The 25,023-nt window shown below is 44.9% G+C and overlaps 1 protein-coding gene across 1 annotated transcript; it reads left to right on the top strand.

Moving 5' to 3' along the window:
• The first annotated feature begins 237 nt into the window (after positions 1–237).
• Positions 238–23,493, top strand: KRT7 (keratin 7). Its single transcript, XM_035101036.2, has 9 exons — positions 238–858; positions 2,315–2,523; positions 11,006–11,066; positions 13,246–13,341; positions 15,397–15,561; positions 16,335–16,460; positions 19,882–20,102; positions 21,053–21,087; positions 22,323–23,493. The coding sequence occupies exons 1-9, from the start codon at positions 451–453 to the stop codon at positions 22,511–22,513; spliced, it is 1,512 nt and encodes a 503-aa protein (XP_034956927.2). The 5' UTR covers positions 238–450; the 3' UTR covers positions 22,514–23,493.
• The last annotated feature ends 1,530 nt before the right edge of the window (positions 23,494–25,023 follow it).

Consider the following 25,023-nt stretch of genomic DNA (forward strand, 5'->3'; position numbering starts at 1 on the left):
CCCCGATTCCCACACAAACATGGACAAATCGAGGAGGGAAGGGAGAATGTCTTAAGGCTATGGAAGTATTCAGAGTGCAACCTGCTCTCTCTGTGCAGCAACAAAGGGCGAGAGCCAGCTCTGAGCAAAGGTGGGGCGAGTGCAAGGTGCAGGGAGTGGAGCCGATAGGGTTTCTGTGGCTGTGTTTCTCCTGCTCCACTGTATGCTCAGCAGGTTGAAGGCAAGCAGTGGGACGGCCGCCAGACACACCCAGTCCAGGCAGTAAAACGATCCCTGCTCTGCCCCCAAGCTCTTTCTAACGGATAAAAGGAGAGGAAGTGCCAGCCCGCAGGTTCAGAGGGACTCTTCTCTCTTTAACTCCTCCGAGCCTCACTTGCTGTTTCCTCCCACCCCGTACATTTCCCCCCCTTCTCTCTTCGAAATAAGGAAAAAATTCTGCTTGAATAGGCCATGTCGAAATTTGGTTACAGCTCCCGCTCAGCGGCTGGGTCCGGCGGGTTCACCCAGGTCAGAGTCAGCTCTGTCTCGTCGTCTCGTGGAATTGGAGGGGGCGGCAGTTTCAGCAAGCCGGGGGGCTTTGGCAGCTCCAGCCTCTATAACTTGGGTTCTGGCGTCCGGAGGATTGCCCCCGCCAGCTCCTACAGTGTCCAGTCTTCCTACGGTGGCCTTGGTTCCAGCAGACATGGAGGGATGTTTGCTGGAGGGTTTTCACCTGCAGGGATTCAAGAGGTCACCATCAACCAGAACCTCTTGTCCCCCCTCAACCTGGAAATCGACCCCACCATCCAGAAGGTGCGCAAGGAGGAGAAGGAACAGATCAAGACCCTCAACAACAAGTTTGCAACCTTCATCGATAAGGTGAGTTATACATAGCTTATTCTGAGCCTTCTCTAACGTCCCAGCAATCGATAGGAGCTTCTCTATAGGCCTCATGGGGTCTCATGGCTGTGCTTTGCTTAGAAGAGTGGTCTTTTGTTGTAAGCTCAAAAACAGCCCGCGGCTCTGCTAGATGTTTTATTTGAAGCAGCACCTGGCCTTTGTTCTCTGCTTTTGATTCGTAACTCGGTGACCAACATGACCCTGCCATTGCTTTCTTGGTGGCCTGCCTTATTAACTGCCTGGTTAAAAGCAGGGTGTGCTGGTGTCGCAGCTTCAACACAGTCGCTTTTATCCCCTCATGTTGTGAAGACGGTCACCAGCACACCACACACTGGGGGAAGGGGAGTGGGAAGGGGACCCAAAGCAAAACATACTTACAGTGAGCTTTTGCTTGCTGCAGCTTCAGTTCTCTGAACCTAACATCTGAAATTAAGATGGTTAAAGGATTTGATAGGTGATAGATATATATATGAATCTGAAGCTTCACCTCTTTTAATGATTGATCAACAAATGCCTGTTAAAGTGCACCACACTTTATAAGGCAAAAGAGGGCAGATTGCAACCCCATGGAGATATACCGTAGTCTATCATCCATTTATTTATTTTTAATAAAAGTTTTATTACACCTGCTTCTAGCTCCTGGGCCACTTTTTTTAAAAAAAGTTCTCTCAGATACCTGGGAGTATCTTATTTGTTACCCTGTGGTATATCACATGCATTCATTACCCGTAATCCTCATGGCACATTGCAATAGAGTTTGCATCACTTACCCAAGAAGAAATGTGTTGAGTTTGATAGTCAGCCCACGCTGACTTCCTGTGAAGTATTATGTCCACACACACACACACACACACACAATGAGCCCCAGTAACTTTGTGTATTCACATCCCTCCCCCATCACAAGTGTGATGCAGTCAGCAGGCTGTGAGTTTAGGCATGAGTTTAGGGGGTGGAATCACTGATCAGTCACAGCCTTAACTGGGTTGTTTTGAGGGGGTAATGCAGTAAAAGGTATAGTTAATCAATCTTGATGTAGATCAAAAGAAATCTAAATAAATACCAGAAGTCCAAAAGTTCTGCAAAACTTTTACCTGAATCCAAGCTTCTATTATTTACACTCTGCTCTGTATCTGGTTCTTGCTCACCTGCTAAATCCAAATACTTGATATTAAAAAAGCTCCATTTTCGGAATAGTTTTATGCAGAGTGTTGCAGTTTTAGCTGTTCCTCTCCCACAAATAATCAGTGAATCTCCTTCCTCCCACACCCTCATCTATCTACATTCCTCAGAGGACTCCTTCCCCCAGCCCCATCTACCCCCACATCTAAGAGCTGAGAGCCATGAAGGGTCATAATCTTCTACTGTTTTATGGTATTTCAAGTCATGCTGGCAGAATGACAGGCTTTATGGAATTTGCCTTGGGGGCTCCTTTCAGGTCCGATTCCTTGAGCAGCAAAACAAGATGTTGGAGACCAAGTGGAACCTCCTGCAGGAGCAGAAGACCACGCGGAGCAACATCCCTTCCTTCTTTGAAGCATACATCAGCAACCTGCGGAGGCAGCTGGATACCCTGGTGAATGACAAGGGACGCCTGGAGGGAGAGCTGAAGAACATGCAGGATCTTGTCGAGGATTTCAAGAACAAGTAATGTATTCATAACGGTTTTTGCAGAGATGAGCAGGTTCAGGTGGCCCATTCACAAAGCATCACCTTGCTCTAATCGTAAAGCTTCAATCCTATGCACATTTCTTTTTGAGAGCAAATCCCATTGGTTTCAGTGGGGGCCAACTCCCAAGCAACTGTAATTGTGCACTGGGAGCCTCTGCATGTATACTCCAAAGTAAGTTCCACTAGGCTTGTCAGGTGCAAAAATAGAGGTCAGGATTCCTGCACTTTTCATGTTGTTGTTGTTTAGTCGTTTAGTCGTGTCCGACTCTTCGTGACCCCATGGACCATAGCACGCCACGCACTCCTGTCTTCCACTGCCTCCCGCAGTTTGGTCAAACTCATGTTCGTAGCTTCGAGAACACTGTCCAACCATCTTGTCCTCTGACGTCCCCTTCTCCTAGTGCCCTCAATCTTTCCCAACATCAGGGTCTTTTCCAAGGATTCTTCTCTTCTCATGAGGTGGCCAAAGTATTGGAGCCTCAGCTTCACGATCTGACAACAGGCACTTTTCATAGTTAATGCCAAAGAAAGAATTCCGGCAGATTTAGCTGGCATGGCAAGCTGCAGCTGTTGAATCCCCCTATTCTAAGGGCACATACACAACATACATTTAAAGCACATGGCTTTCCCCAGAGAATCCTGGGAACTGTAATTTATCCCACAGAGCTACAGTTCCCATCACTCTTAACAAACCACAGTTCCCAGGATTCCCTGGAGGAAGCCACATGCATTAAATGTCCATTATAGCTGTGGTGTGGATGTGGCCTAATGCAACCTGCAAATGTGTAAGAGCCCTGTCCCCTTTCCCCCCTGGCTGCTGCAAGCCCCACTGAGTTTGGTAGAGGTTACGTCTAAGCAGGTGTATGCAGAGGTACCCTGAGATGACTCTCACGCTGTTCGCAGTGCGAGCATGCAAGTGTCTGCTCAAAACTACCAACTATTGAGTTCAATGGGACTTCCTCCCAGATAAATGAGTGTAGAATTGCAACCTCAGTATGAGGGTCTGCTGCATCTTCCAAAGCATGCAAAAGACGCATCAACTTTTTAATAAACTGCATTGGGTATCCAATAAACAGCACAGGCAACATCAGACAAACATAATCTTGGAGTATTTTCAAGGGCGCGGGTAAGTGCAGGTGTGGGGAACCTTTGGCCTGTCAGATGTTCCTGGACTACAGCTCCCATAATCCCTGTCTATTGGCCATGCTGGCTGGGGCTGATGGGAGCTGGAGTCCTGCAACATCTGGAGGGCCACAGGTTCCCCACCCTTGATTGAAAGCATCCAAGATCTGGTAGCCCTTTAGTGTCTGAATATATCTCATTGTGATGCCCCTCCTTCCTGCATAGATGCCAGAAGCCGGCCTGCCTCACATTGAGTGTCCCAAACTGACGCAATGGTTTGATTGTAAGGTTGTTAGACTATTCTCATTGGAAGCCACACACTTCATGGTCCATTATTGTACCTGCTCCTGCTCCCCATCCTTGGAGCAGGACCTCAGAGTGCATTCATGTGGACAAATATTTTGCTTAAGGGTGTATAGTAAAGGTAAAGGGACCCCTGACCATTAGGTCCAGTCGTGACCGACCCTGGGGTTGTGGCACTCATCCTGCATCATTGGCCGAGGGCGCCGGCGTACAGCTTCCAGGTCATGTGGCCAGCATGACAAAGCCGCTTCTGGCGAACCAGAGCAGCACACGGAAACGCCGTTTACCTTCCCGCCAGAGCGGTACCTATTTATCTACTTGCACTTTGATGTGCTTTCGAACTGCTAGGTTGGCAGGAGCTGTGACCGAGCAACGGGAGCTTACCGCGTTGCAGGGATTCAAACCACCAACCTTCTGATCGACAAGCCCTAGGCTCAGTGGTTTAACCCACAGCGCCATAACCGCGTCCCTAATAAGGATGTATAATAAATGTTAAATAAACGTCATATACTTAAAGGTATGGAAGCAGAATGACTTTGCTTCAGCCTGTGTTGGGTACTTGCAGGACTGCTCATGGGAATCCATGGAGGCGGCATTCACAGTTTTTATCTACATTAGTTCAAGGAAGAATGATTGAACAAACTTGTCGCTAACCTAGTTGAATTTTGTTTATTTTTTTACTATAAAAATACTTACATACCACTCTACCACCAAAATGCATCAAAGCAGTTTACAACAGTAATATATTTTTTTTTAAAAAAAGAAAAGTATTAGAATGCAGTAATGTAATACATTGGCAAATACCACAAAAAGTACAAGGAAAACACCTGGGCTGTATAACACATGGATAGGAAATCTGCAATCATTCAAGTATTGCTGGACTACAACTCCCATCATACCTAATCATTGGCCAATGGCTATACTTCCTGGGGATGATGTTGCTGAGTTGGGAGTCCAATTGCATCTAGAAGGTCACAGGCTCCCCATCTGTGGTATAGCAGGTATTGGTTGGTTTAAAAAAGCAGGCTTTTACCTTGCTGGAAGCTAGTCGTGGAAATCTTCTGGGGTCGATCTGGGATGGGCAGCAGGACTGTGCTGATAAAAACATATTTGTGATATTAGAGGAGAGACTTCAGATTCAGGATGTTTTGTTAAAGTGCAAGAACATTAAACAGCAGTGGAAATGGTGTGAGTGTGTGTCAAAAATGTAGAAAGAATATATGGTTTAATCCAAATGGGCTTGCATGTATGTCACATGAGACATCATTAAGCCCTTCTGATTTGCCTTTTAAATATCATGCCTTAGGGCTGATTTCTTCATGCCAAAATAGTACCTGGGCGTGGCACAGCCCACTATGGACTTCAACATTTCAGGCTGCGGAGGGGAAAGCACATGTCTGAATGCTGCCCTCGCCCATACGCCTACACCTGTAGCTCTCCGCGCATGAAAAGCAGTCCTGCTGGGCTAGGCTAAAGCCACCTTCTCTGATCTTTTTGGCATATGGCTGGAGAAGGAATTTCTAGCAGGTTTATGGGCTTAAACAACTCCATCTTCTAATAATTTCCTGGTATACATAACTTATTAGAGAGGTGCAGTGACCTTAATGTTAAAAGCTTGCTCATGTCAAGCAGCAATTTTAACAAGGTGGCTACTGGATTCAGTTGTGGTCTTTAGATTGTTATGTGTGTGGTGGTGGTTGTTGCGATGATGTTTTACTTCCTTTTGCATTATATGCCTTTGGATTAGTTGCACGACTCATCTGGGGCTGTTGTCACAGGTGCGCTCTCTCTCTCTCCCTATCCCTCCTCCCCTCCCTAGTTTGGATTAGGAGGGTCAGGTGTCATCTGTGAGGTTGTGGATCAAAAGGTTTCCCCGCACAATCACAACACAGGATTGGATCGGATGGCTTTTTGCCCCTGCCATTCCAGCTCAGATGGTTTATTCCATTTGTAGCCACGCCCATTATTTGTCCCCTCAAGGTGGGCTAAGCCAAGAGAGAGTAACTGGCCCCAGGTTGCCCAGCCAGCTTCAAGGCTGAGTGAGGATTTTGACTCAGATGTCCCCAGACCAAGCCCCAGCCCTCTTAACTACTATGCCACATCCTGAATCTCCAGAACTTCAACCAAGCTCCTGCTCTATCACATATCCAGTGTTTAGTGAATCAAGTTTCAGCTGTTACGCTTTCACTATGTACCCATATGCTGGGTTCATGCACGGCCACACACTTTAAAAGCAATGTGTGCGCATTTCGTGTCCTCTAACAATCGAGATTAGCTGCATTGTGCAATTAATTCAAAGAGGAAAAATTCGAGTGAGTGAAACGCAGCTACCCCCCCCCCCTCCCTGGCTTTCACTCTCCCTTGGCAAAGAATTGCTACAAGGTGCGTGTGTGTGTGGGGGGGAGTTTAAACGTTGTATTGTATCTGTCGACAAACTTTGCGGTTCACAAAGGAACACACCTGGTGTTATTAAAAAGAGTTCCATGGAGACGAGAGGAGCAAAGGTTGGCGGTTTCATCTTGTACAAGAGGTCCTTCATGCTCCTAGAGGAAGTCTCAATGGGAACCAACTCCCCACCCTACCTCCCTCCCCACCTATAGTGCTTTAAAATATATATGAGTTGGCAAACTGGCTCAGACCGGAACGGAAAGCAAACAGTACTGATAAACCCCCAGGGTGTGACCCACAAAAGAGAAAAGTCAATAACTAGTAATCCTTCCCCAGGTGCAGCCGTAATATGCATAGCTGGGATAACTGGTGGGGGACGCAGAGAGACAGTGACCCTGGGTAGGGCTTGGTTAGGGTTGCTATATTATTAATCACCTGAATTACCCCTTTGAAACAGCTGCCAATGCTTTACAATCAAAGGGCGTTTTCCTGAACCAAGGGCATATCTATAATGCATATTTAAACTGGTATAAAAGTCATTCTTTTTCAACAGTCAGCCCTGGGATACATAGTTATGTGAGAAGGGTGCACTTAAAGATATTCAGTGCATAGAATTCTCAGCAGCTTCAGCAAAACTACAGTTCCCACAATGTTTTGGGGGAAGGCAGAGGGAGCCATGACAATGAGAATTCTATAAAAGTGATATAGATTTATGGAGTAGTTTTTTTTCCTAATAAGTGAATTTGAAACAGTCTCTTATTTCTTGCCTTGTGATTTCAAACAAAGATGATTCGAAGACCAAGTGTGAAGACAACTTTAGCTGTGCTCAGGCTGCCAACAATATTCTTGAGGAAACATAGACATGGGTGATATCTAAAAAGAGAGGGAAGCAATTTGAATCAGTTTAAGATGAACTTCCCATATGTGTTGTTTACGAAATACAATGCAGACCGAAATACAAAATTCACACTTCTCCAAATTTGGCAATGCTGTTCCCCTGCCAAGTGACATGTTCAAAAATGTGAATACTAGTGTGCATAAAAATGAAAATAACATACAGAAATGTCTTGCATTTGGGAAAACTGCTCTGCAGAAATGTGCCTCTTTGGAGAAATTCTCATGGAAATGCTGATGAGTTTTCGTGAAGACTTTCTTTGGAAATGTGGAGAAACCAAAATTGACAGATTTGTCCATCTGTAGATGTGGGAGACCCAGGTTTTTCAAAGGGAGGTGCCTTTTGCTCTTCCTCTCCCCTGCAGCATTCAGCACTTTTGCCCATATGGTGTGGGGAAGGAGGAATACACAAAAATCACCGTATCCTATTCACCGGTGGGATGTGCCCTGAGCAGAACTCAGGGGCTGCTGCTTCCACTGAGAGTGAAGCCAAGATTCAATCCATTTATTTTAGTACAATTTTATCACACCTTGTTGTTGCTCAGGGTAGACTTTCTTTACTATATGCCCCAGGTCAGGGGTGGGCAGAGTTCAAGATTGTGGGATCCACTTTGTTATTTGCTAGAGGGATAAGGAGCAAACATAGAATTAAAGAACAGGGTGCCCCTAAGCACATGATCCATCCAGGAATGTGTTTTCAGGGCCAGAACTGGGTGTACAGCCTGCTGACTCACAAATCCACTCCTGGTTTTCCCCTTAAGCTTTCTTCATTTCAGCAGCCTAATTCAGAACAGTGTATGTATGAGAGAGAAGGAGTTGCTATTGTTTAAACAGTTGGTAGTAGAAACCCTTAGTGATCTGCTGGAAATCACTCAGAGATCTACCAGTGAGCCCCTAATCTACTTTCTGGCCCCTCCCAATCCCACCCTTGATCTCTGAACTCCATTCAAGTCTTACTCACAGAATGCATATAAGGGTTGCCAAATTTTGATACCTGAGCAGGACCTGTGCTCAGCTGATCAGTGACCCCATGGAAGAACATTTAGTTGTGAAAGTGCTGCTTCCTATTTCAAAGAAATCCTGTTCACTAGATCACTTGTGTGCATGCAGCACCTGACAGCCTGTGGCCCAAGAGGCTGTTCTTCCAGTGATAGCCACCATCTTGGATAGTTTTAAAGTGGGGTCAGACCAATTCATGGAGAAGACTACTAGCCATGCTGCCTGTGTTCTTCCTCCTCCACCACCAGAGACCCTTTGCCTCTGAATACCAGTTGCTGAGGAGCACCAGTGGGGAGAGAGGAGTTGTGATCATGTGCCTCTCGTGAACTTCCCATAGACATCTACCATAGTTGGCCACTGTTACACCAAAGCACAAGAAGGGCCTTCAGTATGAAGCTCCTTTTACATTCTAAGCAATGTTGAAGAGTTGTTCTTGAGACTAATATGTGCCACCCAAGCTCTTTCAGGGAAGGGCAAGGTGTTTTAAAATCAAAAGGGAGGGAAAAAAGAAATCTGTGTGATCTATGCTGGCTCAATAGCCAAGGGTTCTAGGTTAGATTTGATATTAAATATATAAATATTGTGGGGGGAAATTGCCAAAAACAAAAGTAGTAGTAGTAGCAATTTATGAATTGTTTTCTGTGGGGCATCTCAAAGTGACTTACAATACACTAAAAACATATATAAGGCAAATACATACATATAAAAAGTTAAAATATTGCATACAGTATGTAAAATCAGTTATTTTCTAGAATCAAAAGGATGACAATGAGAATTGCATACATAAAATCCATTTAAAATCCAAGAAAGAGGCCAAATAGGATAACAAACTCCACTGAGAAGGCTTGTTGAAAGAGGAAAGTGTTCAACAAGCACCAACAAGACAATAGAGAGGGGGATGTGAAGTACTGTACTTTGAAGTCATGATGGCTGTGGAATAAAAGCAAAGTCCATTTACATGAATGCTGTAAATGGCACAGAGGAAGGCCTGGCCTTAACTACACTATCTTTGCACACAGCCTTTTGAACTCTCTCTCTCTCTCTCTCTCTCTCTCTCTCTCTCTCTCTCTCTCTCTCTCTCTCTCTCTCTCCAATAACCTCATGAAAAGACACTGGCAGACATCTGAAATGCGATGCAAATAGGAACAGCCTCACAAATGCAGCTCTGGCACCACTGAAGGGGCAGAGAATTTTATTGTTCTCTCTTTTGCCTTTGGGGTTTTGCAACAGTATTGACCAATTATGGAAACTGAAATTCATTCCAGTCCTCTGGTATTTATGCTTAAGGGCCATTGCCAAACCAGTTATCCATCTTCAAGAGTGGAGAGAAGGGAGGGGATGACTGTTTCTTCCTCTTTCTTTGAAACAGTGCCACATTCTTGACTCTTACATAGTTGAAGGTCAACTCTAATCCTTAGATGCTTCTCAACGGGATGATTATTTTTTGCCCATGTCAGGAAACTTAGGGTATCTAATTTTCACAAAGGTGGTTTTTTATTGTTCATCATCACACTTTTTCCATTCCATCTTGCTCTCCCATCTTTTGCATTTCCACCCATGCTGTGAAATTGGTCTAGCAATGCAAAAATGTTTCTTAGAGTAGTATCTTTCTCTCCCCCAGTCCCCCCCCCAATTCTCCAAATCCAAAATAACTAGCTTCCTAGATTTAGGACACACCTTTGCAATTATGAACAGATCAGTTTTGCTCCTGAAAATGAAAAGTACAGATGTTTGTTGTGTTCGTATTTGGCAAGTTTGCTCAAATTGTAGAACCAGAGAAAATAGAGGCTCCAGTGAATGATTTTGACAGCCAAGTAGCAAAGGCTAAACCAGAATGCCATATTCATGTTGCATATTGGTAATTGGTGCCTAGCATATATACATTTATTTGATTTAAGGACAAAGTGCTAAGACTGGTAGGAGGAGAAATTCAAAAGTAGTTTCTCCCTAAGCCTTGCTGGAATCTCACAAGCAGGCTGGAAGTGCTCCTGCAATTCTCAATCTATTTCTCAGGGGTCTTCTTTTCTTTTTTATATCATTGGGAACAGGAGGGAAATTTCCAAGAGAGATTTGGACCAACTCAGTGGGAACAACCAAGCTGTTTCCAAATCTCTCCCCCCCCCAACACATCCCTGAACCACACCTAGCACACATCCATTTTGGCCACACCAATGTCAGAAAACTTACGTTTGTTTGGGCCAGGTTGTTGCCAGTTTCCCTGGTGGCAGGGAGGCTGGATCAAGCATTTAGCACTCCATCTCCAAGGTTGAAAAGGAAGCTCTTTCCTTCGTCCCTGGAATGCCCTTCCAGGGGCCACAGGATTGCACCCTTTAAACTCTGCAGCCCAGCTTAATTAGTAGCTTTCGGGACTTGAGAATCTGGGGCGAAGGAATATTTTACAAGGTACAGTTGTTTTTCTGCAAAGGGAGGAGAGGGAAAGAGAGAAAGTTGCTTGTCATTGAAAGGGAAGTGGGATGAAATATGGTTAATGGTCTTGATTTGTTTGAGAACAGAACTGCACTCGGGAGTTTGTGTGCTATGATTTTTGCCTTGTTAGGTCAGTTGGTTAGACCATGGTGCTGATAACGCCAAGGTTGCAGGTTCGATCCATGTATGCAAGAGTTGCATATTCTTGTATTGCAGGGGGTTGGACTAGATGACCCTCAGTGTCCCTTCCAACTCTACAGTTCTATGATTCTACTAACCTACATGTACCTTTAAATGATGTATTTTTATTCCCTTTTTCTAACAGATACGAAGATGAAATCAACAAGCGCACAACAGCAGAAAACGACTTTGTTGTGCTCAAGAAGGTGAGAAGCCCTAACTGTTTTTTTAGTCACAGTGTCATTGGTAATCATATGTGTTCTGACTCAAAACCTATGGCTGGCTGGTTGTGTGCCTTGATAGCCACACTCAAGATGCTAATGCTGCGAGTAAGTTTTTCCAGTAGTATTTCTGCAGCTCTCTATGAATTGAGATCTGCTAAAGTGAAGGAGGTGACAAAACAGTTTTGAGACAGTGCACTACAAAGTGGAGATGAGGGGTCACGTAGCTGAATGTTGGTCCATATTGGAAAAACCCACAATGCACATAGACTTGCCTTCTCCCTGATGTGCTAGTTCCCCATACATAGGGACTTCCCCTTGCCCCATGAGAAGCATTCAGTGATGTTATCCCCACCTGCAATATGTGGTACAGTTCTTGTATCAGCACTCCACTTGCTCTTTGTAGGAGCTACAACTGAATGCAGCAAAGATTCTGGAAAAAACAACCTTAACAAAGATCAGGCTTACGTTTATGGAAGGTGGGTGAGATGGGAAGGCCTGAGAATCATTTCTCAGAGTGATCAGTGTGCTGCAGACTTCTACTTCTACTGGGGGGGGGAGATGCTCTAACACCTTTGAAGATCATTTTCAGTAAAGAAATAATTCTTGGGCACCTCTGATGCAATGAATCCCACTGAATATTGCACACGCTTCCTTATTATTTGGGCTGGACACCCAAAGCACATTTTCCATTGTGTAGACACGGCCTTTCTCTTCCCTTTGTTTACAAATCAAACAGACAAGATAGACAAGGAGAATAATAAAAGACACACAAAGAGGGAAGGTGACTTACCCAAAGTCAAACAGGACATTGGCAATGTTGTAAAAAATCTAGGGCAAAGGCAGCTAACATGGTCACTGTGGGCACACATGTGCCCCCCAGAGCCTTCCTGGAGCCCACAGTGTCTCCTCCTCTGTTAGGATTTAGGGTCACCCTCTCACACCAAGAGACAGTAGGCTGGCGGTTTTATGGTTTTTCATAGAACCTCAATCAGAGCACAAAGTTCAATCATCATCACTCACAGTTCAATCGTCATCAGATTCCAGCTGAGCCCACTAAAGAGCGGGCTCTGCGTAAGCAGGAAATACACTATTGATTCCTCCCCTTCTTGTGGGCTTGACGCCAAGCTTGCAGTCTGCCCCATCTTTGAGAACGACTGTCCAGCTTCCCCCTCCTCCCCTGAAAGCTGTGTCTGTTCTTCCTGCCTTGCATCTCCCTGTGAATTAACAATATGCATTCCAGGGAGGGAGGGGCTTGCTTCCCCCTCTGCCTGTGAATAAAACAAGCCTCCATCTCTTCCTGCCTACCCTCCTCCTAACTCCTCTGATTCCTCGCTTTCACTCTGAGAATGAACACGCCTGACACCCTCCCACTGAAGTTAGTCTTGATATTACGGTAACTGTTGTAACCAAAAGAATAGATGGCTGTGTGTGCTTGCTTGGTGTGTGGTTTGGTGCCTAGGAGAATTTCTCCAGTTTGGAAATGTACCTACAGGCCCAAAAAAGGTTGGTAGCCCCTGGACTAGGACAGTTCATATTAAGAGCAGGGTACAATGGTTTTCAGTCTGAGGGTGATTAACTCTTGATACATGGAGGTGTATCAATTCTCCATCAGTTGCAACAAGGTGACAATAGTTTTCTCTTCATTATCATCCAGTGAAATCTCATTCAGTGTTCTTGGTTTACTTTCTTTCTGTTATTTATTTAAAGAAGAACATATATATGGGTAATTTTATTCACAGTCGCTGGGGGAAATCATTATTTTATTTATAAATATCAGGATATTTTCCTTGATTTTTATGGCAGTTTCACTTAAAACTGAAAAGTTACTACAGGAATTCCTATTTTTCAGCAATAGCTATGGACCAGATTTGACTGTACCATAAATCCTTATTTAATCCCTCTAAATATTTTCTTGCAATAACCATCCTGACAGCAAACAGTAATTAGAGAATCAATTCTTTATTCTAACCACCTTCATTTGGCCCCATCGCATATCCCCAGTAATGCTAAGAAAGGGGTTGGTATCAATTCTTGTTTTGTTATTAGATTAATTGCTAGGAACACCATCTCTCCCAAAACTGCCAATGGGTGACACTCCCACCATACATGTAAATATGTGCCTTTATGTTATCAAACTTGGTTTTCTGATTGTGTGTTTTAGGATGTTGATGCATCCTACATGAACAAGGTGGAGTTGGAGGCCAGGGTGGATGGAATGACTGATGAGATAAACTTCCTGAGGGCACTCTATGAAAATGTAAGTAAACTTCTCTATGCCCATTCCACCAGTTAGGATATCCTTTTCCAATCTGGTGCCCTCCAGATGTTGTTGGATTCCAACTCGCATCAGCCTCGTAGCTAGCATGGTCAATGGTCAGGGGTGACAGGAGTTGTAGATCAAAATAGCTGGAGGGCACTAGGATGGTGAAGGTCTCTGTAGTTCTCCAGAGTTTCACACAGTAGCCTTTCCTAGCCCTACCTGGAGATACCATGGATTGAACACTGGAAGCTTCTGCAGATGAAGCAGGTGTCGCCTTCCCAAATTGAGCTCTTAAAATGGGAGGGAATATTTTTGCTCACCCCTGACTTAAATATTCTAACATTGGTTAGGAAAAAGAAAAGAACATGGTTATGTTTGCACGTGTCCTTTCAAAGAACAAAATATACCCATCAAAAAGGCATGAAAGAACGTTTGAAGACTTTAATGATGAAGAAGATCAATGTTCTTAAAGGCCAAATGCAAATGTAACAAGTAGACATTGTTTGCTTTTTGAACCATGAAGGTAAAACCTAAATGCCGCAGGTGGGTGGGTAGAATTTTTCAGCAGAAGCTTTGCTTGTTCTTCAAACAGCAGAAAACTCTTTTAGACTTGTGGTTAGGGGCCATATTTTGCAGGATCATGGTTAATCCCACCATTTGGATAGGAGGAACAACGTGCCATTTGCATGGGGCTGCATGGAAAGACACATGAAGGGTTAGGATTAAAAGGCTTTTGTGATCAGCAGTACTTTGTTCAAAATGAGAATGATCAAGTCTAAAGAAATTTAGATTGGACAATCCAGGTGCAGTATATGTTGCTATATAAGTCACTGAATGCAAATGATGGTTATTTGTTCTCTATGATGAAAGCAACAAACATTGAAGGTATATCATTCTTGTCATCTGTATTTACTTTTTGTTGTACTCACAAAAGTACATCAGCCCTTGTTTAGCATCTCCAGTTGGTTTCCTCACGTGTTTTTCATCTGCAGCAGATGAAAGTCAAAAGGAGTTTGCAGATGTTGTTGGTTTAATGAGTTAATATTGATATTTGTGTGGCAGGATGAACTCACTATAGGCCACATTGCAGGAACAGGGGCAGGTAATTCCTCTGAGCATGTACCAGCTGATAATTGAAACTGGTGTCTGGGCTTCAGTGGGATGTTTGTCCCCATTATTCTCTGTGCATGGTAAGCCACATAACCAATAAAGATACAATAATGGTTTATCTGGATATTATGTCCACCATTTTGCAGCAACTTAAAAATGCTGCGTGCAAGCAGCTGTGTTAACCTTGTGGTGAACTGGATGGATGGATGAGTCAGTTACCACCACAAGTACCCCCCAAAAGGAAAGTTAAAGTTGGTGTGTTGAAATTGGCACTGCGAGTTATATTCATTTTGAGTTATAATTTGAATGAGAGGGTGTTCATGGTGTTGTTCAACTCCCATCAACCTCAGTCAGCATGGCTAATGGTCAAGGATGATGGGAGCTGTAGCCCAGCAACATTTGGAGGACCCACCTGTACTTTAAGAGTTAATTCCAGATTCTCCCCCAAGTGGAATCAGGATTACCCTGAAATATGGTGGGCTCCAAATCTGCTCCTGATATCATTCTGTGTCAATGAAACCTGGGTTAAATTGGCACACATTTTCACATGACCATTGGTTCTGGCAAAAGTGGGGAACTATTCAGTGATTTTCAGGGGCAAGGAAAATGTAGTAGCTGCCCTCCCACCCTTTCAATACTGCTACTAAGAAGAAATACCCTTAAGACCTTAAATGCAAATTGAAAATAAGCCAACGGAGATGAAAATGATAGAGGATGGGATTCCCTTAACAAGTCCTGTCAGCAGAAGCCTTGTGTAAGGTCTTCTGCTCCCCCCCTCCCACTGCATGCCTGCTGAAATTGCCTGGGGTGGGTGTGTCCCTCCCTCTCCCCGCCAGACTTGAATTTTGTTACTCATAAACCCTAACGGTCCCTGATCTGGAGGAAAGGCAGGATGTTAAGAAGGATAACAGACAATGAATGCACATCTCTTTAATTTCCCAGGAACTGCGTGAGCTGCAGAACCAGATCTCGGATACTTCTGTGGTGCTTCAGATGGACAACAACCGAAACCTGGACTTGGATAGCATCATTGCTGAAGTCAAAGCTCAATATGAGGAGATTGCCAATAAGAGTAGGCTTGAGGCAGAAAGTTGGTATCAAAGCAAGGTGAGCCATGGCGGCAAAGATGAACTCATAAGGAAACAGCTGGTTGGAGATATGAATAATATCCTCCCATAATGACCTGGTTACCAATTACAGTCTTGACTAATGAGAAGTCAGTGACATTTCATATTTGCTGCATTCCCTGATTTGATCTTGTTGAGGAGCTGTGTTATCCGCAGAGGAGACCCCCACCCCACCCACGAGGATCACACCTACCTTTTAAAGCTTCCAGGACTTCTATAATGGGAGTGCATAGTTCCGAGCTCTCTGATCTGCCCTTTGTGATGTCATAATTTCCAGTTTAACCAATTGTTCCTCCTCCTCCTCTGCATTGTGTTATTGTGTGATGCCTGTTGGCTAATTCGCTCAGAATAATTCGCACAAATCATCAAAGAGACAGATGAGCTGATGTTTGTAACAATGAAAGGGTAACGTCATTTTTGTAATCTCTTCCTGTACTCACTTTCCACAAGCACACTAACTCTTCCTGAGTGCATACAATGCGTTGCATTCAGTGCAGTAATCAGCAAAATTTTCAACCAGTGCAAAGATTTCTCCTTGTGCAACAGAATGCTCTCTCCCTCTCCTTCCCCTAGACTTGACAATGGTGCCGGGAGAAATCCTCTTGGACTAGCACATTATTTAGTTAAATGCCGCCCTATAAGCACTGGCCCCGTCACCAGAAAGAAGAGCCTGTGGTGAGGAAGGGAGACTGTTTTGCCATAACAAATCCCACCTGCACCTTCAACAGCATCTCTCCTCTCTGTTAATCTCAGTATGAAGCCCTGCAAGCCAGCGCTGGGAAGCATGGTGATGACCTGCGGAGCACAAAGAACGAGATTGCTGAGATTAACCGCATAATCCTGAGACTGCAGGCTGAGATTGATAATGTGAAAAATCAGGTGAGTAGCTGGAAAGAAAACCTCATGGGGTTTTCCATGATACAACACACACACACACACTGACTTAAATGAATTATGGGGATGTCTCTGCATAGGCCAAACAGGCCCCACTTCCCACACCTCTTGTGACTTTGTGCTTCTATAATTGCCAACTTTTGTGTGTATGTGTGTGTGTGTGAGAGAGAGAGACAGACAGAGAGAGAGACCCCTTTCCTTCACCCCTGGAAGAAACTGTTGCCCCCTCCCAGCTGATCTGCTGTGTCATATTTGTTTTGACCCTCAAAAACAGGGGTCAGCAAACTTTTTCAGCCTGGGGCTCAGTCCCTCAGACCTGGGGGGGGAGACTATATATTTTTTTGGGGGGGGGATGAACAAATTCCTATGCCCCCAAAATAACCCAGAGATCCATTTTAAATAAAAGGACACATTCTTCTCATGTATAAACATGCTGATTCCCGTACCGTTCGTGGGCCAGATTTAGAAGGCGATTGGGCCAAATCCGGCCCCCGGGCCTTTTTTTGCCTACCCCTGCTCAAAAACTATAATTTCGGTTTAAATTTGTGGATTTCTCATTAACAGGCATTGCATTAGCCACTGTGATAAGGTATCCTTTTGGCCTGGTCCTGCAGGTCTCCTATGAATGTTGGCTCCGTGACAGTTCTGGCCAGGAAGTTTACTACTGTTTCCTTCTGTCTTCTGGCAATCATTGGCAGTTCGATGAGTGAATGACATGGGTGGGGTTGTGTGTGTGTGTGTGTGTGTGTGTGTGTGTGTGTTTTAAAAGTAATTGTGCTGATATTTCATGATGAATTAACCAGAAAGCTTGCTTGCACAAAAGCTGGGGAGATAAGTCATTGTAAATCACTCCCCATAGTGTTTGTTTGGCTTTGGGGCAGGGCAGCTCCAGCAAACATCCCCACTGAAGCAAACAGTGAGACCCAATTCACCGCCTCTGAATAAAGAATGGAAGCCCAGATGCTCAGCAATACGCCCTTCCTCTCCTTTATATTTGCTTGCCCGCTTAACATTGCATTACAGGAGAGTCTAGTACTGATAACAGAGCAATGGGAGCACAAGAAATAAATGAGTCATTGGCAGCAATGCAAATGGCTTGTCATCTTTGTCTCAGTCATCTTTGCCTCCTACAAGCGGCAATCTGGCTGTAAGCAGTTGTTGAAGCATGGACATTGGATACTGAACCAAGCACAGTATCCAAGTATCAAAAGTCAATTAAGTCAGGACTGTGTGAGGTGTTAGCCTGGGGTAATGAGCCATTAGCACAACAAGGGGAAATTTTAGCAGGCAACAATAGGTGGGACCCCCTTTCACTCCACAGATAAAGCCAAGAGCAATGTGGATTGGCAGTGCCAGATTTACTTATAAGCTAAACAAGCTATAGCTTAGGGCCCCACTCTCTTGGGGCCCCCAAAAAAAATAAAGGGAAAAAACTGGAAGTACATTTCCAAAATATAAGATAAAAAACAAATGAAAGAAAACCTACATACAGCAACAGTGTTTTGTGTTGTGTAGGCTCCTATAATGTACATATTTTGTTATGTGCAAATGGCTTTAGATATCTATTAGGTCCATATAACATCTATTCAACACAAAAAACAGCGGCAATTTGTTGTTGACAAAGGACAGCTGGACATATAAAGGGCCCCATTACCTTCAGTAGCTTAGGGCAGGCATAGGCAAACTTGGCCTTGTTTTGAGACTACAATTCCCATCATCCCTGACCACTGGTCCTGTTAGCTAGGAATGATGGGAGTTGTAATCCCAAAACATCTGGGGGGCTGAGTTTGCCTATGCCTGGTTTAGGGCCTCATCAAACCTAAATCTGGCCCTGTGGATTGGTGTGAGTGTTAGGAGTGATATGACAAACGGGGGGCAGGAGCAGAGAAAGCGCCCAGTGTCTTTTTGAACAGATGCTGCTGTGTCTACTATGGGAGAAGCCAGAACCTCTTGGGGTATGAATGCTTTGCACTCCTCCATGGCAGGCTCAGGTTGGGCATATGTACAAAGGAACCATTATCACAAACAAAAAATAATAATAATAAAATCCTTCCAGTAGCACCTTAGAGACCAACTAGGTTTGTCATAGGTATGAGCTTTCGTTTGCATGTACGGAAGATCTGAAGAAGTGTGCATGGACATGAAAGCTCATACCTATGACAAACTTAGTTGGTCTCTAAGGTGCTACTGGAAGGAATTTTCTTTTATTTTTTGTTTTGACTACGTCAGACCAACATGGCTACCTACCTGTAACAAACATTATCACAAAGACACCACAGCCCCACTGTGCCTCATATTCTCAAGGAAACAGACCCATGCCTGGAATCTCTCACTGTTGTGGAGACTGGAACAGGTGGCAAGTAGCAATAGGAGGCTACTTTGCCTTGTCATGCAACAGGCTCATCTAGGCCAGTGCTTTCCATTCTGCCTGGTGGTTAGAGTGACTGTATGTCCCAAATAATAATAATAATAATAATAATAATAATAATAATAATAATAATAATAATAATTTATTATTTATACCCCACCCATCTGGCTGGGTTTCCCCAGCCACTCTGGGCGGCTTCCAACAGAAAAATGAAATAAAATAATCTATTAAACATTAAAAGCCTCCCTAAACAGGGCTGCCTTCAGATGTCTTTGAAAAATCTGGTACCTGTTTTTCTCTTTGACATCTGATGGGAGGGCGATTCCACAGGGCAGGCACCACCACCGAGAAGGCCCTCTGCCTGGTTCCCTGCAACTTGGCTTCTCGCAATGAGGGAAGCACCAGAAGGCCCTCGGCGCTGGACCTCAGTGTCCGGGCAGAACGATGGGGGTGGAGACGCTCCTTCAGGTATACTGGACCAAGGCCATTTAGGGCTTTAAAGGTCAGCACCAACACTTTAAAATTGCAGCAGACAGTCTTGTGTTTGGAGAACTGTACAATCCAAGTCAAGTTCAAAGAGAAAGAGCCCTGAGCAGGGAGGGGACATGAAGCTGCTCGGTCACAGTTAGTGCCAGGACAGCAGGCTGAGCAGGCACAGACTGGTAACCCAGCCACAGTCGTCCCTGCAATGGTGAGCTGCATCACAATTCCATTTAAAGTACTGCTAGGAATGCAGCCGATCATACAAATTAGCGCATGCAAAGGTTATGCCAATCCATGCCCTCTTTTCTCCTCGCTCTATGCAGAGGCTTGTGAACCCACCCTACTGGCAGAGGTTCTCCAGGGTCATAGGCAGAGGGTCCTTCCGGTTACCTGATTACAGACCATTTTGACTGGAGATGTCACTGGGGGTTGAACCTGGAACCTTCTGCATGCAATTCACACCCTCTCCCATTTGAGCTGCTCTTTCTCCTTTGGGGCAGAGAGATGGAGAGGCAGAACCTCTGAACAATCTTATGCCTTGGTTTTCCCCACCAGCGTGCTAAGCTCGATGCTGCCATTGCTGAGGCAGAGGAACGCGGGGAGATGGCTATCAAAGATGCCAGGGCCAAACAAGCAGAGCTGGAGGCTGCTCTCAACAAAGCCAAACAAGAGATGGCCCGCCAGCTGAGGGAGTACCAGGAGCTGATGAACGTCAAGCTGGCCCTGGATATTGAGATTGCCACCTACAGGAAGCTGCTGGAAGGAGAGGAGAGCCGGTGAGTGCCAGATGCCATGCTCACATCATCCAGCCTCTTCACTAGGGCTGCAATGTTTGATCCGTCAATTGGTTAGCCTCAATTGGGCTGCATCCAGCTAGGTCCTGCTCAGCAGACCCATTCAAATGAATGTATCTCAGTTAGTCACGGCCATTCATGTTAATGTGTCGTCTCTGGGTATTACTGTTATGGGATAAAAGCCATTGTTTATTTTAAAAGCAATAAACTAAAGAGGTGTTGCCAAGCAGCAATTTTTTCAAGCAGGTAATTGCTTTTTTAAACATGTACTTTAAAAGCAGTGCAGGTGGTGTGTCCTGTAAGATCTTAGGAGGGGCGTCACCCTATTTTTAATGTCTCACGTAGCCCTTCTAAGCTGCTGTCTGCTCTAGTGCATCCACACATCATCCAAAAGCAAAGTTTGCTTCTTGCGTTCAAACTGCTGGCTTTACCCATTTGCAAATTCACACAAATGTGACTGATCAATTGAGCCATGAAAAATTGCAAGGTTGCTTAGCTGAGATCTCTGGATTTGGGACAGGACTGTTCTTTATCCACTGTGCTTACACAGTTCACATGCCACTAAGTGACAGTGGTTGGAAAGGCCTGTGGAAGCTGTTTCCAAACAGGGGAGGCCTGGTTCGTTATTACTTCAATTTTGCCTTTCCACTTGCAGGCCATTTGCCCAAGCTGGTTGGCACTGGAAAGAGAAGATTGGAGAGCTAAGTGGGCTTGTAGCTTGGTCCAGCAGGGCGGTTCCAAATGGTTCCCCCCAGGACTGGAACATGTCCATTCATTATCAGTCACTATTTACAGGCACACAGCTGTCTCTTCTGAATATTTTATATAGACAACAATTTATTTTGTGTTCCCTTTCTGTTGCCAAGATCTATAATCCTTCAGGCATTAAAAGTTAAGAACTAACAGGAGCTCTTTATTTCTTTTCTCAATAGCCTGGCTGGTGATGGAGTTGGTTCTATGAGCATGAGTAAGTTTGTTTTTCCCACCTCCTCTCTCCCTTCAGTTCCCCTTCTACAAGAACTGTTCATAATACATCCAGACTATTTGGCAAGCACAGCCTAATGTAAGCACTGCTTAGCAGATGGAGAAGAGGTAGAATGTTAATACATATGCAATGTGTGTGTGTTAATATGAATATGCTGTGGGAAATATAATACAGCATCAGCTCTAACTCTTTCATACATATAACCATATAATTTTTTTGTTTATAATTAAGTTGGGCAAACCAAACCAAAAATTCACAAGCTGTTGGGACATAAGTGGTTGCTCAATCTAAGAATTGACCTGATGTGAGCAAAGCTTGATTGGTCAGAACCACCAAATTCTGTCTATAAAATTATTTAAAATAGATTCCTCCTCCATCATTAGAGGTTCTGCAGTTGTGGGGGAGATCCGCTTTTTTTGCTGTACGGGACACGGGTGGCGCTGTGGTCTAAACCACAGAGCCTAAGGCTTGCTGATCAGAAGGTCGGCATTTTGAATCCCCACAACGGAGTGAGCTCCCGTTGCTCAGTCCCAGCTCCTGCCAACCTAGCAATTCGGAAGCACGTCAAAGTGCAAGTAGATAAATAGGTACTGCTCTGGCGGGAAGGTAAACAGCGTTTTTGTGCGCTGCTCTGGTTCGCCAGAAGCAGCTTAGTCATGCTGGCCACATGACCCGGAAGCTGTACACTGACTCCCTCGGCCAGTAAAGTGAGATGAGCACCGCAACCCCAGAGTCGTCTGTGACTGGACCTAATGGTCAGGGGTCCCTTTACCCTTTACCTTAGGTGTGCCAGTTGGGGCCTGGATTGCTGTTGAAATGAATAGCGTATGGTCAAAATCAGAAGTGTTTTTCACTTGGTGGCTGCTTCTTGGATTGGTTGCATGGGTAATCCTAGCCCATCAGGGATCACCCAGCGAGTTGGATAACAACTGCAGCACTATGTAGCCAGTCAGATTTGGCAAGATGATGTCATCTCTCAGAAAAAGGAATATTAGCTGAATGTGGGAGGAAGATAGAGCAATTGAAAGGTTTTTTGCAAAGAGTGCCCAAAAGCTCATAGAAAAAGGTAATGGGCAGTTTCTGCTGAGCCCTAGGTAATAAACCCATTCCATGTTATTGGAAACAGCCCCTTGTTGTTGGAAATGCATTTCCCACCCAAAGAGGCCACACTGTTACTGTATCAAAGCTTAATACACGGTTTCCCTGGTGTGCTACAGCTGTGCTCAACTCCAGTTCTGGTGGCTCCTATGGCAGCGGAGGTGGCTATGGCTACGGAGGAGGAATCGGCTTTGGGAGTGGAATGGGCAGCGGCGGAGGCCTCAGTTTCTCTTCTGGAGGTGGCTCAGGTGCCGTGAAATCAACATACAGCGTGACAACAAGCTCATCCAGAAGAAGTGTCAGAAACTAAGCTGAGAAAACCAAGGTCATCACTGCCTGAACACATCTCCATCCCTTTCCCCCTTTCCCCAGAACAGAGGTAGATAAAGTAAAGAAGAGACAGGGAATATGAGATCATTATCACCCCAGAACCAAGCTGGCTGCAAAATCCAGCAGTCATGAATGAAATGATGATGCCACGTTCTGCAAGTGCATTCTCCCTCCTCCCACATCAACAGCCTAAATCAGGGATGGGGAACCTCCAGCCAGATTTGGCCCATGAGGTCCTTTCCCCCAAACCATGTCCACCTGCCCTACGTCAGACATCATATGTGATGTCAGGTTTGGCGCAGGTCAGCTGCTCATGATGTCAGGTTTGGCTGGCTCAGCTGCTCATGCAGCCTGTCCTTGCAGAAAGCAGGATTGAACTCCCCGTAACTCTCTTGGACACCTGAACCCTGCATGAAGCAGGACTGAATTGGCCGCTCATCAGCTGATGTGCGGGGAGTTCAATCCTGCTCTGTTGCTATCTTACCCCCAGTTCCACGGATGAACTTTGACAGGGAACACCCACCTGTCAAAGTTGGCCTGCAGGATGGTGGGAGATAAAGATCTGGCCTGTTGAACCAAAATGGTTCTCCAGTCCTCTAGGTGTTGTGGACTACATTTCCCATCAGCCCCAGCAAGTATAGCCAAAGAATTCTAGAGAGTTCCCCATTCCTGCACTTTTGAAACAGGTATACTTATAGTGCACTGTCTGTTATGGGGTGACTCCACAGGTTCCCCATCTCTTGCTTAAATTGTGGTGCTGCTCCCATTGAGATCAAGGGGAGTTTCGCTGTTAGTTTAACTGAGAGCAAAGTATAATTGGAAAATGAAATTCCAAACTATCCAGGCAATTTCCATGTCCTCTGTTTTGGATGCAGAAATAGATTACCACCCCCTCCCAATTTTCTTGGGGGGGTGGGGGGGATGTGGAAGTCACAAAAAATAAAATTCTTCTCCGAATGATATTCTGTTTCATGGTGGCTTTTTCCTCCTACTCCACATTGTAGTCACAAACCACTTAAAAGTATCCAGTTCTCACATGGTGCCACATGTTCTCACATTCTGCTTTTTTTAAAAAAAAAACACACACACACACGTGGTTTTCAAGACACCATTTTAACCCTTTATATGAATCACACAGTTGAGCTATAACTTTAGTGGGTGCTTGCAGTGGGAGAGGGGTAAGTGAGCAATCAATTACCGTATTTTTCCATGTATAAGACTAGGTTTCCCCCCTTAAAAATAATGTCAAATATTAGGGGGCATCTTATACTCTGGGCCATCTCCCCCCCCATTTTCTTAAATTTCAGTCTCCCAAAATAGGGGGGGCATCTTATACATGGGGGTTTATTATAGATGGAAAAATATGGTACCTTATTCAGAAATCTAGGATTTGAGAGCTGGAGCAATGACTTCGCTGAGAAAACAACAAAAAGGTCTGTTTCTGAAATTCATTACAAGATGATTCACACAGCATAGGGTACCAAGGCATCACTGTAATATCAAACTTGCTACATGGTGTGAGAAGGATTTCAGGCTGGAGCACACCAGCTATTATGTATGTTAAACTTGTAAATTTAGAACTTTGTTTTGCAGGCTCTAACATGCTAGGATCACTTCACCATCCTTACCTATGCTTCTTGCCTCTACCTGGGGGGCCTGGGGGTGTGTGGGGAATCGTGTTGATACTAATGGCGATGCAATTATCACATTTAAAATTTGTGGGAAAGCTGGGAAAGGCAAATGAGATAATTTTTGTTGTCATCCTACTTCTGCTGCCTCCACACCCTTCTTGGATAATCATAGAATGATCATAGAATCACAGAGATGGAAGGGACCCCAGGGGTCATCTAGTCCAACCCCATCCAAACACACAGTTCCCCATACTGGACGCTGCTTAGCTTTGCAAATGTGCTAGAAGTTTTACTGCTGTACCACTAGTGCTGGTGGCACATATGGAAGCAGAGGTAGCCCCAACACTAACCACAGCTGTATGCCAGGATGCTGCCAGCAACTCCTGGCTGGTTGTCCAGGAAAGTATAAAGACAAGGGAAGGTTTCTTACCATCCTTTTTTATTTGATATTCACAGAGAGAGGCTAGAGAAGCAAAATTGTTGCTTCAGTCTGTCTCGCGGGTAGGTCTGCTCTGGCCATGCCATCTGGGGCTGATGGAAGCAGGAGAGCACGCAGGGCAGCACTGGGTGCCACGACCCTCAGGGCAACCCTCCCTGAGGTTTTGAGATATGCAGAGCCTTTGTGTGACCTCTAGAAGCCCCGCACAGCACGAAATTCCCCGGAGGGCTATTCCACGCTTCTTTCTGATGGCTGCAGCAAACCGGAAGTCCCAATTGGGCCTATTTACAGTGGTGATACAACAAGAACTGGGCAAGAGGAGGGGCTGTGTTGCCCCTTCCCCTGTCCAGTCCTTGTTGTATGCACTGGTGTATGAAGAGGGGCGGGGGAGCGCACCACCCCAGGCACCATTTGGGGAAA

Source organism: Zootoca vivipara, chromosome 2 (assembly GCF_963506605.1).
Source record: "Zootoca vivipara chromosome 2, rZooViv1.1, whole genome shotgun sequence".
Taxonomy (NCBI): Eukaryota; Metazoa; Chordata; class Lepidosauria; order Squamata; family Lacertidae; genus Zootoca; species Zootoca vivipara.

Bases quoted from the DNA above. Each gene is read 5' to 3' on its own strand.
- KRT7 (XM_035101036.2), top strand. From the start codon at position 451: ATGTCGAAATTTGGTTACAGCTCCCGCTCAGCGGCTGGGTCCGGCGGG. The intron at 2,524-11,005 runs GTAATGTATTCA...TTTTTCTAACAG, and splicing joins GTCGAGGATTTCAAGAACAA to ATACGAAGATGAAATCAACA. The intron at 20,103-21,052 runs GTGAGTGCCAGA...TTTTCTCAATAG, and splicing joins CTGGAAGGAGAGGAGAGCCG to CCTGGCTGGTGATGGAGTTG.